Raw genomic sequence first — 15,209 nt, 5'->3', positions numbered from 1 at the left:
CAAGAGGCCGATTTTATATGCAAAGCAAAGTAAATTTCCACGTGTCGCAATAAATCCATCCCGCTAGGAATTTCATTACGCCTGTAGTCAGATACAAGAATTACCTAGATTAAGCATCTTTCTCATGACCGAACGACGATATTTGATATTTCGATTCATAGATCAGCTCGCAGATGTTGCTCCCTATCATTTGAATTGTAAAATTGTGCAGTTATTAAAATCAAAGTTTGATATATGCGCCTCCGAGCGTCTTCTGAATTTAATCTATGCCGCCGATCCATTATTGTCTGCATGATCGAGTAGGCGCGCACGCAATGTTCGCATAATTTCCACAACAAATTAAAATTTAATTAATCGTTGCAATAACACAATTATTAAATTGGAACACGCGATGTGTGTGATCAAATTAACAATGCATCAATATTTCAATAGTTCAATACACGCTTTTTAATCAGTTAAAAAAATAATCAAGATAACAGAAATGTGTTACATCTATAATCAAATTTCATTCGATGTTTAGTTCCATTGGGACAATAAAGTAACGCCAGTGATGCAAGTTTGCAACTAAATTGTCAGTATAAAGCTCACAAATATTTTTAATTATAAAATATTATTAACTTTACATTATTATTTAATAATGTCTGCGTGGAGAAAATTTACTATTATAATTTGCTATAATTCGTTATAATTATAGAAATAAAATTAATAATCATTATTTCATTACTCTTATTTTCCTTCTTTTAACAAAAAATATATTAACAATTGAAATAAAGAAGATTTAGAATAAATGATCCCGATGCTTTTTCAATATCAACACTTTCTTCGAATTTTGATTATAATTCTGACCTTTTTGCACTTGTATATATCAATATATCCAGAGGAAAGTAAGTGTTGTCTTTTCGTTACCGAGGAGAAATAATTCTCTATTCGCACTGTTTCTTTGCGATTTAAGTAGCCAGTAGCAGGGAGAGAATACATGCTGATACACATGCAAATCTTCAACGAAAAAATGGAGAACACTACCAGTAAACGTAATGCGTCGGAAAGCGGAAATTTCTAAAAAGAGAGTCTTTATTAGATTTAAAGTTTTATCATCAAAACGAGATAAAAACGCAAGAGCGCGATATACAAAGAAATGGACGTACGCGAAAAAACGCATATTATTCGTGAAAAAATCGCGTGTACAAGCTATATGCAAAAGTATTATTAGCGTAAAAATAAATCGTCCGGATTTGGTTTTGTAGTTCTAAAAATATTGATTTTTTAACAATAGTACGATTCAAGCTTTAATACATAGACACACAATGTAATATTATACTAAAAAAAGAATCCATTAACGGCCAGATAAAAATTTAATATTTGCTATAACATTTTATTCGTGAACAAGATATAAAAATGGATGTAGTTAATAATACAAATATTCAGCAGTTTTCCGAAGCATATTACTGTTCGTGTGCAAGATTATTTGATACATGTGTGCGATTGCTGCGAATATACAATTCGTTGAATATAATTTTGTCATATATATACATACATATAATACGCGCTTCTCTGTCCGAGATAATGCTTTGCTTTCATTCGACAAATAATTCAAGCATTTGTTGCTGATAATGTCAGTACATAACATTTACGGAATTGCTTTCGGACATTCTTATGACCAACTTTATTGGTTGTAATATACGTGATATCATTTAGCCTTTTTTTAACCATATCTATATATTTTGCTATTGCAAATTCCATTATGTAATTCTATTATGTAAAATATTGTAAAACATTGCACACAACAAGGAAAGAGCGACAGAGAAAGAAAGAGGAATAATTTAATATATAACTTTAGCTTTCTCGAAAAAATATTTGTCGTGGAAAAATCACAATTGCTTGTTATTATTAAAAATTCGCGCAACTCGCGTTAATTTGAAACACAAGATGCAAAGAGACGAAAAAAAACGTGCACCTCACAAAATTCGCAACTTCTTCTTCCTAGCGTACTCTGAACAGCGAAGATCAGCGGTTTATAAAACATGCAAAGCAATCTACCTCTTGTGAAAAGGGATGATGCCTTAACCTGGAAACCTACGAAACCGTAGGTGGATATTTTAAAACGGAAGATGACACGAATGATGTTTCATAGTTCGCGATGCTCGCACATAACTTACGCTCATAAAAAATTCATTCACTATTTCACAAGATAAATATGCAACGAAGCAGGTTTATCAGTAATTTAATGCTCTCATTCACAATGCACTTATGTATTATAAAAAATACATTTGCTCGGTATAAAAGTTCGGTGATATGCCTTGATTATTTGTATCTGTCCAAGAGAAAGCATTCTACGAACGATTTAGATATCTTTCTTAATAAAAGCTTTTGTGCGATATTAATTCCTACTGTTTCCCGCATTATAATCATCTTTGTTTTTATATGGCTTCAACTTCAACTTTATCAAGGAAATTAAATTTCTTTAATTCTCTTGGATACTGTAATTCTTTCAGAGAGCGGATCTAGCGGTTGCCTCCATGACAATTAATTATGCCAGGGAAAGCGTAATAGACTTCACCAAGCCGTTTATGAATCTCGGAATTGGAATCTTGTTTAAGGTGAGTTAACACTGTGCATCAGCCGTAATTTTCTTTTTAATTACATATGCATGCGACACGATGATTACCATCTATTACCTTTTCATCAAAGTATACGTGTCTATGTCTCTAATGTTTAACTCTTGATTATATTTCAGTTTATGCATTGCATTAACATAAATTAATAAAAGTGATTTTCATACGAGCATGTCATTATAACCTACTGAATAATGAGGAACGTAAATAGATGCTTTAATTAGTCTACGGTAATATCAATATACGCAAGATGCATTTGTATAATTCAACGTGACTTTAATTCGTTTATTTAAATGCGAGAAAGAAATTAATTCGTCAAATAATCTGCACCGCGCGAATTCTCTTTCTTCAACGAATATACTCGCGAAGAGAGCCTTTGAATGCCCAGGATCACCGTGAATGTTGACTCGTGTCGGCCCGCAGCGTCGTGCCGCTCTGTGCCGCGTCGCGTCGCGTCGCACCACGAAACGGGATCCGTTTTAATTAAAATCGTAGCGTGACGTAATTTAGGTGCCGTCCAGTCAGCCGACACGGCTTTTCTCCTTCATGAATCCGCTGGCGGTCGAGATCTGGCTCTACGTGCTCGCCGCCTACATGCTCGTGAGCTTCACCCTTTTCGTGATGGCGCGCTTCAGCCCGTACGAGTGGAACAATCCGCATCCGTGTCTGGCTGAGAGCGACGTGGTCGAAAACCAGTTTACCGTCAGCAACAGTTTCTGGTTCATCACCGGCACCTTCCTCAGGCAGGGCAGCGGGCTCAACCCTAAGGTACACTCAACGAGGTGCTCCACCATTGGACTACTTCTACCGTTTTCCTTCGCGTACTCATCGACTACACCGTTCACCGTCGGGACATCTCTCATCCGACATGCTCGCCAGTTTCTCTCACTCCCGAGCGTTATACGGAACCCCGTTCACGAGGCAGCGCGCACATAAATCCATCATCTCGCCGGAGTGCAAACAGTAGATGTCTGTTTGCAGGGTGCACGTCAATTCGTTTATATCTGTTTATGTTACGAATCATATATTTGCAATATTACAGGAATGCTCGCTAAAGCTGCGGGCAAAACAATCGAGGAAAATCTTGCAGCAATATTGTTATACGATAATATTGTAAAATCTTTTATAAAGAATGTCGCGCTCTCTCTCCATTCGCTTTCGGAACTAAAATAGATCAGAACGCGTTAATCTTCTTCGTAAACAGATTAAAGACGTTTAAATTTTTTAAGTAGATTATTTAGAATGGGCTATTGTTTGTTTTCTTTATCGTGGCAATGAATTCGTCTTAAAATCCAATCTCAATTACCTTCCACGGCGTTAGCGATCTCTCGTTAAAAAATAAAGCAGCACGTACGGCGATTGCACTCAGAGTGCACCGCTATTGTGTTCCGCTCGACGCGCCAGAGAATAATACGTTCCCGTAATTCCGTCGAAATAAAGAATCGTCTTTCGAGCCATTTGAGAGACTGGATATTGTGCAAGAAAACAGCGCGAGAGTTGTAAGCGGCTCGCAAATTTGAATTATTTTTCAGCAAGGAACTATACATGACAATTGGACGTGAACGAGCGCGTCATTGCATTTCACGAAATTACATCGTAATCTCGTCTTCGATATCGAATCAAGGTCGATCAAGTCAATTCTTGAAGATTAGTAATGATAAACGTCAATGCTTCAGGTGACCAAACGCACGCCACCGCGGCTCTTCTCGTTCATGACTCCCCTCGCCGTGGAGATCTGGTTGTCCTTGCTAGGCGCTTACGTGGTGGTTTCCTTAACAATATGGATAGTGGCAAGATTCTCACCCTACGAGTGGGTAGAGCCACCCCCCTGCCCAAGCTGCAAATGCCCTTTGCAGGTAGGCTCACGTCGAGTGGTGTGAAAAAAAATCAATCGATCAATTATATTTAAATTACAAAGCACAGAGGATTCTTTTAAATATTATCTGTATTTTAACTATAATTTAACTAGCTAAAATAACTAGCTAAAATACTTCTAAAATACATATACTTCAGTAATTGATTTAAAAAATCCATAATACTTCGTAATTTTTGTAACCAAACCTTATTCTTGCGACTTTGTAAGATATAAATATTAGACGAATAAAGAACGATTAATTAATATATGTACCACGTGGTACATATATACGTTGTACAACGTATCTTTTAATGTAACATTTTTCTTCGCCAAGAGAGTAGAGACACTTTATGCAAAGGAAAAATTTTGTTTTCTGAAAAAGGTGCTATTTACATAAAAATTCAAAGTTATTTCGCACCTTTATTTTCAGTCTTTTATATCATGACCAACGTCTGCATACAATAGTATAGAACAATATATAAAAAGTATGTAATGTACAGAAAGCTGTAAGTTAAGTACAACTAGTGTAATTATTTTTGAAACTGCACCACTCGACGGGGGGGATCATCGCATTGTCATCAGGGCAGTCACATGAGCGCCTTGGATCCGGACAGCGACGACATTCCTCTACTGACAACAGTCAACGAGTTCAGCCTGGCCAACAGTTTTTGGTTTACGGTCGGCACACTAATGCAACAGGGCAGCGACCTCAACCCTAAGGTAAACGTGCCACCACAGAGAGTCAAACGTGTCCCAAGAAACAACATTCCTTTTTTTTCAATAAACATGTATGTAATTACCTTCCTCGGCAGTAGCCTACTTGTCGAACTTCCAGAAATTCGTATCGGGAAACGATTAACTTTTGCGGCACTAATTAAAGAGAACCACGTGATTTAAACACGAATAAGTTTTAAACGTTCTTCTGAAATATTTTACGGAACCAAAACACTCGTTTAAGTAGGACTGGAGAGTGATAAATTATTTCACCACGATTCCCTCAGATCTCAATCAAAACATAAAGTAAAATAGGTCATTTCTGTACCGTACTTCTATTACATGTATAGAAATGTTGATCCAGAAACTTTTACGACACTTCACAGAAATTTTCTTTTTATGAAAATCTATAAAGATATGACATATTAAGAAGCTGTATTTGCTATAAATGTTTAACGGAGAAATGGATATAAAGTTTGTCAAGAGAGTATATAGTTTATATAATAAAACTGCATAGTTTTTTGTATAATATTTAATATATAAATCATATAATCATATTCTTCTTTTCTCTTTCTTGGATTAATTTCTGACAGCATTAACAGTCAAAAAAAAACCACTAGATTTAGTTACGAAATAATTACGACGCACCGAATCCTTCTTTCGCGTTATCGGTCTGTTCCTTTTTTTGCTTCTACATTTACGTCTAGAAAAAGCAGTTTTCTTTCCACGCTTGGAAATTACTCGCTATATTCAGTCACGTACTAACATGCCTCGAAAAGTAAGAGAAAACTATTAGATTTGGGAATATCTTGCGGAAAATAAAAAAAATATAAAAATCGATAAAACCAAGAGCAATTTGTCTTGGGATCTCTCAAGTAATCCAATTTAAACACGTATTTTCTACTTTCTTACAAGTGTATATAAATCTTTCTACGTTATAAAATTATCATTGATTCCAAATATATCTCTTTAATTTAATGTAAACGAAAGAATTAAAAATTGATCTATATTTTCTATATTTTAATAAAATATATGTGTGAGATAGAAAATGTGTACATCTTGTTTTTAAAAAATTCTTGCTGTTGTTGAAATAAGTTTTTTAGACAAATTTAACGCAAATTTATATCTGTTCCATAAACACACTATTACATTTTTACTAGTCGCATATAAAATGCAGCAAATCTCATTTAAACATACAATTTTTAAGTGGTTTTACTTGTATGAATCTTGAAAATTCAACGCGTATTTCAAGAAGAAAAGCAAATAAATGTCAAACGCACAAAGACACTATATGAGTATATGCCATAACAGTAACGTTAAATAAATAGCATCGAATAAAACTAAAAGAAACTTTGAATACAAGAAATTCAAAATGCATACAACAATTGTAATTTTACGCAATATTATTTATAAACATAATAAGGAAACATATGCAACATAATTATAGCAAAAGAAAAAATGATTATATTCCGTGCAATAATAAATACACGGATTACAGTTATTCCTGATATACAAGGTGCACCATTTACAGATTATAACAGTACAATCGCTTATTCTGGATATTAATTATAGAGTAACTTATGCTGAATATTAATTATGAAGTAACTCTGAGATCATTTTTATAAAACTTTTTTATTCAACAACGAAATAATTAATGCCTGCCATATTATCTCAAATGATTAAATTATCAATAAATATGAATAGATAGATTATAAAAATGTCGATAAAATTAACGCTTAATTTACAAGAATTAAAGAATAAATAGCAATTAACTAATTATAAGCGCATTTTTGCTTTATGACAAATATTTCTTGTCATTCTTTTATTTATGTTAATAATACATGCCTTTATTTGAAAAAATTTTTATAATATTTGTATAATACTTAATCTTAGATGATTTGAGAAAGAAATAGATGAGAAAATAAAGAAACAAGATTAATTAATCCATCAATTTTTCTTTATTGTTCATGAGAGATAAATATAAGAGAGAAAGAAAATGTAAATAAAAGAGTCATATTTTTAAAATATTGATACTTTGTATGTAGTATTATTTTAACTTGTTTCTTTTGTTTTAATATTTATCTAATCAAGAATAAAAAATCTATGCACAATAAACTTTAATCTGTGTGTGCTTGATACTAATACTTGCGAAATAACATTATTTATGAAATGCATTTTTATATATTTATGTTACTTCTATATTACTTTTTATGTTATTTGTCTTATTATTCATAATATTTTTATATAATTTATATTTATATTACTTATTTGTACTTGCGACATTGCTCTATAAATTATAAAACTGATATATCTTGCAATTAATATTTAAAAATAAAAACTACCATTTAAATTGCGAAAATTAATAAGAAATGACAAATAAATATACGTGGAAGTACAACTATGAGCCTAAACATATAAAATGCTACAATACCTTTAGCTAACTTTTATCATTTGTAACTCAAAAGCTATTATAATCTTGACAATTGTATCTTCTTGTCTCTTATTAATATCCAGAATACACATTATTCAAGTATCATAAAATATGGAATATCTCTCACAAAGAAAATATAGTTTTTTTCGTCTTTATAATTCCGCTTTGAAAAATTATTATTCTTTCGACATTTGATTTTTATTTATATGGATGCTGTGTATAATACGATGGGAATAAGATAAAAAATGTCAGCAATACAGAATAGTGCGCAATTGGCTTTCAGTTGTCGTATAATACGTGCAGTATTGTATAGAGTTCCGTCAATCGCGAGAAAAGTATCCGCGAGATATGAACTGGGACGGCACTGGCATTGCTATCATGGACAATGGAAGCATTCGGAGTGAAAGGAGCTGCGTCATTATTCGCGCTATACCTTTCTTTTTCGTGCTGTACTTACAAAGATTAAAAAACGAAATGGACCTTGCACACGTAAAGCTTTTCTCTTGAAATTTTATATAATTTCATCTACGACCCAACGACCTTTAGTTGCATTATACGAATGTTTAAAAATTTGCTAAGCAATATAACTTATCAAGTTCTGTAATAATCAAAAACTAATTTTTGTGTAAGATACATAGTTAATTCTAAAGATAATAACAAGTCGGTAAACACAAACCATATATAATCATATGAATCAAGAAATGAGTATCAATTCTAATCAAGCTTTATTTTTTTGTCACTGAGAATGAAACTTAAAGGACAAGCACACTAATTTACAGAATTATTATCTATATAATCCATAACAACGAATATCAAAAAGTTAATCAGAAAACGAATATCAGCCCTGCATGCACATATAAGTCAAACACTTTTTAATTTCTTGTGTCCATGTTAGCAATTTTTTATTAGTTTCATAATTGTACCTAAAATGTCGAATATCTCATTTTTATTACAATATTATTGTTAAATTAATTTTTCATTTTATGGCTATTTTATTAGTTTTTCACATATGCCATTGTTTTATATTACACAATATTATTTTGTATAATATAGTTTATATTATATTTGCAATTAAGGCGTATAATATATAGTATATATTGACACGATACATTGAAATAATTTTCCTCCGTATTTTTAATACCAAAGTACATAACACTTTGTAACAAATAATCGATCAAATCCGTTGAGATTTCGGTTCCTCGAGCTAATGTCACAATGGATTAAGAAGCAATAATTTTTGTATGCAAGAAGCGTGATATAAAGTAGCTTCTAGTAAATTCTCAATAAGTTCAACGTTCAATTCTTCACTTTTACGCGACTGACTTCTGCGGAAATTCTTCCTGCAGCATTCAACGGTGTTTTCCAAGTTTCTTGCGCCATATTTCACGTCACATAAAAGCAAGAAAGTGTTACTAAAAAACAGAACTAGTAGAAAGAACATTTTGGATCTGTTAAAATTCTTTCTCTCTATTATTATATAAAGTCTAATAAAACATTTAGGACAATAAGTTGCAAAAAAAATTCCTATTTGCTTGCAAATAGATTACGACTCATATTTTACTGATTATCTTGAAGACATATAGATATCTATATATACTATATTATACAATGTGTTAATCATTGCAGTTGTGCTTTTATGGTACTAGTTTCGTAAAAAATAGATATTGCATTGAGATATTTATCTGTGCTAAATGATAATTGCTGCTTTTAAAAATTTCCTGGAAATACAGCAGCGTCTTACATGATCATCTGTTGTAGAGCATGGAATTTCGCGAGGTTTCACGGTGAGATTTGAGCTGGTATTGTTTCCCTGACAATGCTAACAGCAGTATAGAAAGGAGGTTTTGTTTACACTAAGCGACGATGCCCGTGAAAACAATTACATGTCCTCAGCGTATCTCGCCTGAGAATGTTCGCCGTGATATCTCACGAATTTCCGCGTCCTCGCCGCGTCATCCGTTTCTATTACACTGACGAAAGTAATTAGAGTACAAGCTATATACACATTGTATATTGTATTTAATATACCTGTTGCGATATTACCCGACGTAAACTGCTGAAAATTTAGATAAATAACTTGAAATGCACATTGAGATGTATTATTTAACCAAACAAACAATTAGTTTCCTGAATTATGTATTCCTGTATAAGAGTACCAAATATTTAAAATGACGCATACATTACATAAATAGGAAAGATAGCTAAATGTGCGGCTTAATGACATTAACTTTGACATGAATAATAACTTCATTAGCAGGACATTATTTTGCAGCATATATACGTTCGTTTATCATTTCGTTATATCTCATCGCGACATAAACTCATCTAAACTCACAAATCATGACATATGCACCATTATTTAATATGTACCAAACACGAAGTTTTTCGCTCATTTGCCACGACGTATAAATTTTAAGATATATTCCTGTTTCAAACAAAAAGCAAATAAAATAATATCATTTTAAAGATGCGGAAATATATGTATAAAGCTAGATTTTCAGACCGAGCAAACGAGCACGGATAAGTACGAATGAACTTGCTTCGACGAGTGCAAACGGCATCGTGAGTATTGAATTATTCATGTTTGTTCGCGCTCGTTTGCTTGATCTGTAGATCCGGCTTAAAATAATGCTAAATAAGTGCGACTTAGATCTACTCTTGATAGATTTCCCGTTTCAATTTCCTACTGTATAATATAGTAACATTGTATAGTATTGTACAGTATACTATACGCTTATTAGCAAATATTTAAATAAAGCTTAAGTCGTTATATGTATATTGTATACGCTTATATACACATAAACTTTGTGAATATATTCATTCAACAAATATCACTAAATAAGAGAAAATCATAACTTTAAACAGCTAGGAGAGTAGAATCTCATATGGAAACGTAAATATCTATGATACATCATGTGATGCCAATTGACTCTGGTGGCACGTATGTACATGCGGGGTTGTCGTTGCGACTGTCTCGAGTGTCGGCAAATTATGCTTCATATCAGCCAGATGCGCGGGATACCGGAGAATCGCGGTTGAGCATTCAGAGCGAGAGAGAATGTAATATTGCAAATAATAATATGTTTTACGCTTTAAATGTCTTCGCGTATGGGCATAGATATATGCGCGTAGACATGTGCGCGTAATTATATGCGCGCACGAGAAAATTTCTCCCATTGATATAGATAAATAAGCGACTCGCTCGAATACATCGTTCCTAAAAGAGCTATTCCACACAAACACTTGCAAAAAAACAGACATTATATTCAACGTATAATTTAAACACATCCCGAATACGCGGGTTATACCGTGCAAACTTTTTCGCAGAATATTACCGCGCGGTAGAATTAAAACCGTTCTCTCAATTTCCGAGCGGCAGGCGCCGCGTAATACGAGAATGAGAGAATCATTCATGGGTGTTCTACATTCGACGATCGTTTCCGTGATCGTCGGCCTCGCCATTAATGGATCGAAATATCCCAGCAGCGAATTCTAAATGAGACCTCGTATTGCATTCTTCGACTGCTGTGAGGAATTTTTCGTCGGAATTGCATTTTAAATCGACCTTGTCACCCCGATATGTTCTGATGCGTTTTCGATCGATCTTCGATTCTCCTTACGGTCCTTTGTAACAGAGACGAAAAGTATCTGCCCCGTAGTGCAAATATATCGAGTGATTTATACATTTTATACATTTGAGAGAGCCTACTGAAATTTTAAACGGATATTTCTTTCATGCATCTACAACAATTTGATTTCGGTACTATTGATACTTGATTGAGACTTGAGCTAAACAATCTCCGTTGCCTGGAGAGCACAAAAAAACAGTTCGAAAACGCATGAAATTGTATATTAATACTATATTACAGAAAATTTATTTCCCACGTCCTTACAGAAAGTTAAAGAGACTATTAAAATTAATCAATACTTTAATTTGGAAATAAATTCACACACGCATATATATTCGTGAGAATTTATGATTATATCTCTAAACTTCTCAATCGCGAATAACGAATTAACGTTTTAATGTAGAAAGGAATAATAAATATGGGCTAAATTAATAACATTTGCAAAGCGGAATTTAATTTGTTGTTAATTGATTTCCAGATAATTCAATATCGTCGAATTAGAATACCCATGGAGTTGTTAAATAGAAATTTATTAAGATTATTCGAAATGAATACGGATTAAATCCTCGTTATCAGGCAACTAGTACGAGAATAGTAGGCGGCATTTGGTGGTTCTTCACGCTAATCATCATCTCCTCTTATACTGCAAATCTGGCCGCTTTCCTAACGGTGGAGAGAATGATAACGCCGATCGAGAATGTCGCTGATCTCGCGGAACAAACCGAGATATCTTACGGCACTTTGGAGGGAGGAAGTACGAAGACGTTCTTCAGAGTGAGTGCAAAAAAATCATAAAGAATGAATTGTTTTTGTTGTTAGAATAATGATAAATCTCATAATGGACGATATGACACTGACTTTTTAAATTAGCAAAAATTTAATAACATTTTAAAACGCAAATTATCATATTATATTCACGCTGAAATTAAAAAATGTGTATATATCTAGTAAATCTGCTGACGTAATATATACTAATAATAAATTTGATATATTTTTGGATTGTGTTTTATAATGTTTCTTAAAATGATTATATTATAATTAAACGAAAATACTGCTTTTGTAAATTTTATTCCATCTGTGCCATTTTTCCTTCAGGAAAATGAACGAATTAACAAAATAATAAGCAAAAAGTTTCTAAATTTAATACTAACAATGTCAAAACTCGACCATTTTCACAATAAAAATATCTGATTCGCGAGTAAGAAGATTGACTCTTTCAGTACAATATTAACTTTTTCACTGTTCAATACATTTTCAAAATTAATTTTTATTTAAAACTTTTTTAATCATAAACCGTGGCATGTAAAAGACAAAATTAAATACAAGCTGTTACAGAATTATATAATTTACACTAAATAATTTAATCAGGACTCAAAAATTGGGATCTATCAGAAAATGTGGAGATTTATGGAATCGAAGAGTCCATCTGTGTTTGTTCAATCCTATGAAGAAGGAGTGAAAAGAGTTTTGGAAGGCGACTATGCATTTTTAATGGAGTCGACCATGCTCGATTACGCAGTTCAACGAGATTGCAATCTAACACAAATAGGGGGCTTGTTAGACAGCAAAGGATATGGAATTGCTACTCCGAAAGGTAAATAAGAATAAAAATAGCAATGAATAGAAGTTCGACTTAAAAAGTAATTACCAACGTATTTAATATTAAGAGCTAAGAAGTTTCTGAAACAGGTGGTGTCCAATTAAATTTCTAAAGAGAAATCGGCTTTATTAGCCGACGCACACCCTTACAGAAAAATACTGTAAGTGATTATTTGGCTAGTGATTAATTACTTATTGTGAGTATTAAAAGCATTAAAAACAGATCTTTTAATACTCAAAATAAGTAATTAATCACTGGCCAAATAATCACTTAAAGCGCGCTGTCTTTGTTCATAAAGTAGTTTGTACAGTTAAATAATTGTATCAAAAAGATTACAATCTATTTCAGTCTCAAAAAAAAAAAAAAACTTGAATAATTTTACAAAATTAAGCCACGTATTTAAAATACGTATATTATTTAATAATATATTGAACATATTCGACGTAAAATGCAAGGTTATGCCCGAGATTATGCTGCAGAGGCAGAAATTGCGAAACCCTTGGCCAGCCTAACGAAGGCTTTTTATATGCAGGTTCGCCCTGGAGGGATAAAATATCTCTAGTTATTCTGGAGCTGCAGGAAAAAGGTGTAATACAGATCCTCTATGATAAATGGTGGAAGAACATGGGCGATGTATGCAACAGAGACGACAAGAATAAGGAGAGCAAAGCTAACGCCCTTGGAGTTGAAAATATTGGTATGTTTATCCATTCATATTTTTTTAACAATAGAAATTAGAGACAAAAACAATAAAAGAAAGAATAAGAAAATTTTTCCATTTCTTAAATCATACATAAAAATGTTTGTATCGTATTATATATATTAATGTATCAAAAGATTTCAGACTAATTAATTTTTCTTAAATTGAATACCGAAAATAATTGCATTCAACTTTCACGATGTTCAAATAACTGCTTAATACAAATTAAATATGTAAATTATATATACATATTAAGGTTTACTTATATTTTCATTAATGGATAGCGTAACACAATATATCAAAGGATTTCGGACTGATTAATTTTCATTAAATTGAATACCGAAGTGATTGCTTTGAATGGCCCTTTCACGATGTTTGAATAACTGCTTAATTTATTAAGTTATCAAGTTTATCCAGGTTACCGATACGCGTCCATGAGTACATTCAATAGCATATTAGCAAAACGAGTTTGTGAAGCTATATATATTTCAATCATAGCACAACAAATCTGGATAGTAATGCAGCCTATAAGTTGTATTTGCATACTATAAATGCATGGCACAGTTGCGGATATCTCATTGGCGACATATGTACGCAACCAAAGGGATATGTTTAATAGTCAAAACTTCTGCGTGTTCCGCGTGCCTGTTTTAAGTTTCAGTCATTTCAACTATAAAGTATTCTGTTCTCTTTACGAATCTCACATGCAGCATAGCTAAAAAAAGGCATAGAGAAACATCCAGTTATATAGCAGCATAAATCAGTATGCAAAAGAAAAAAATTAAATGCAAAGATATGAAAACTAAGTTATTTTGCAGAAAAGGTGATGAAAAATAAAGTATTTTACAGACAAGCTGAAGAGAAATAAATTATCGTAATTAATAAATTACATAAGTTACATTTTGCATTAAAAATTTTCACGTAAAATATCGGAAAAAAACAATTATTTATCTAATCATCTTTGAACAACATTTGCAGATTTAATATTTCTTCTTGTACGCGCATATGAAATCTTTAAAGCTAAATTTATCAGATGTCAAAGTAAATAAATATCGATAATATCTCTGTGTGGAAAGATCGCGCACAAATATTACAGTCGTCTTAATCAGCGCCAGGAAAGTTAATTTGTTACTGTACGAAAGGACAGCTAGATTTGGTCGAAGTGGACAAAGTCTGAATCGAAGAAAGAGGAGAAGGTTTTCAAGCGTGACGGAATCTCGCGTAAAGTTCGCGAACGAATTTTTCTTAGGATCCTTCGGAAACCGCTTCCGGATTTTTATGGAAGTCACAACAAGTTCCTTCTTTCTCTCCCCGCTTTGATTCAGCTTTTCCTTTTTTTCCCTTCACTCGCGAAAACTCTCGGGCTATCTACCTACTTTGCCTCCCTTTCCTCGTCGCCGTTTCTCCGCCGCCTTGTAACTTGGATAAGTACCCATTTTGCCGACGGTGTAAATGTACTCGACAAGATAGAAAGAAGAATGAATTGTCTTAACGGCGAGACGCAAAAAATCTCGCAAAATTACAGTTGAATTGCTAATTTCCATTCATTCCAATGTCTCTTGATTATTTGCCATGAAAAAAAAGTGATCGTTGAAGACTGACCTTTATCGTGCTATTTTATAAGAATAAGCAGACCACCATCTTCGAGAAAAGAAAGCTCTTTCAGCA

General features: G+C 32.9%; 2 protein-coding genes across 9 annotated transcripts in view; one reads left to right on the top strand and one right to left on the bottom strand.

Annotated features, from left to right (window-relative positions):
• LOC139820212 (glutamate receptor ionotropic, kainate 2) overlaps positions 1-15,209 on the bottom strand; it is a 407,847-nt gene that overhangs the window by 354,808 nt on the left and 37,830 nt on the right. The gene's annotated exons all lie outside the window — the stretch shown is intronic.
• The window catches only part of LOC139820211 (glutamate receptor ionotropic, kainate 2), a 154,137-nt gene that overhangs the window by 127,480 nt on the left and 11,448 nt on the right, over positions 1-15,209 (top strand). For all 5 annotated transcript variants that reach the window (XM_071790334.1, XM_071790336.1, XM_071790335.1 and 2 more), the window contains exons 11-15: positions 2,493-2,597; positions 3,123-3,380; positions 11,818-12,015; positions 12,610-12,835; positions 13,374-13,538. In XM_071790334.1, the coding sequence (XP_071646435.1) occupies positions 2,493-2,597; positions 3,123-3,380; positions 11,818-12,015; positions 12,610-12,835; positions 13,374-13,538 (952 nt within the window). The remainder of the gene's footprint in view (positions 1-2,492; positions 2,598-3,122; positions 3,381-11,817; positions 12,016-12,609; positions 12,836-13,373; positions 13,539-15,209) is intronic.

This window comes from Temnothorax longispinosus, chromosome 10 (assembly GCF_030848805.1).
Source record: "Temnothorax longispinosus isolate EJ_2023e chromosome 10, Tlon_JGU_v1, whole genome shotgun sequence".
Classification (NCBI taxonomy): domain Eukaryota; kingdom Metazoa; phylum Arthropoda; class Insecta; order Hymenoptera; family Formicidae; genus Temnothorax; species Temnothorax longispinosus.
This window is presented reverse-complemented; position numbering and strand designations above follow the sequence as displayed.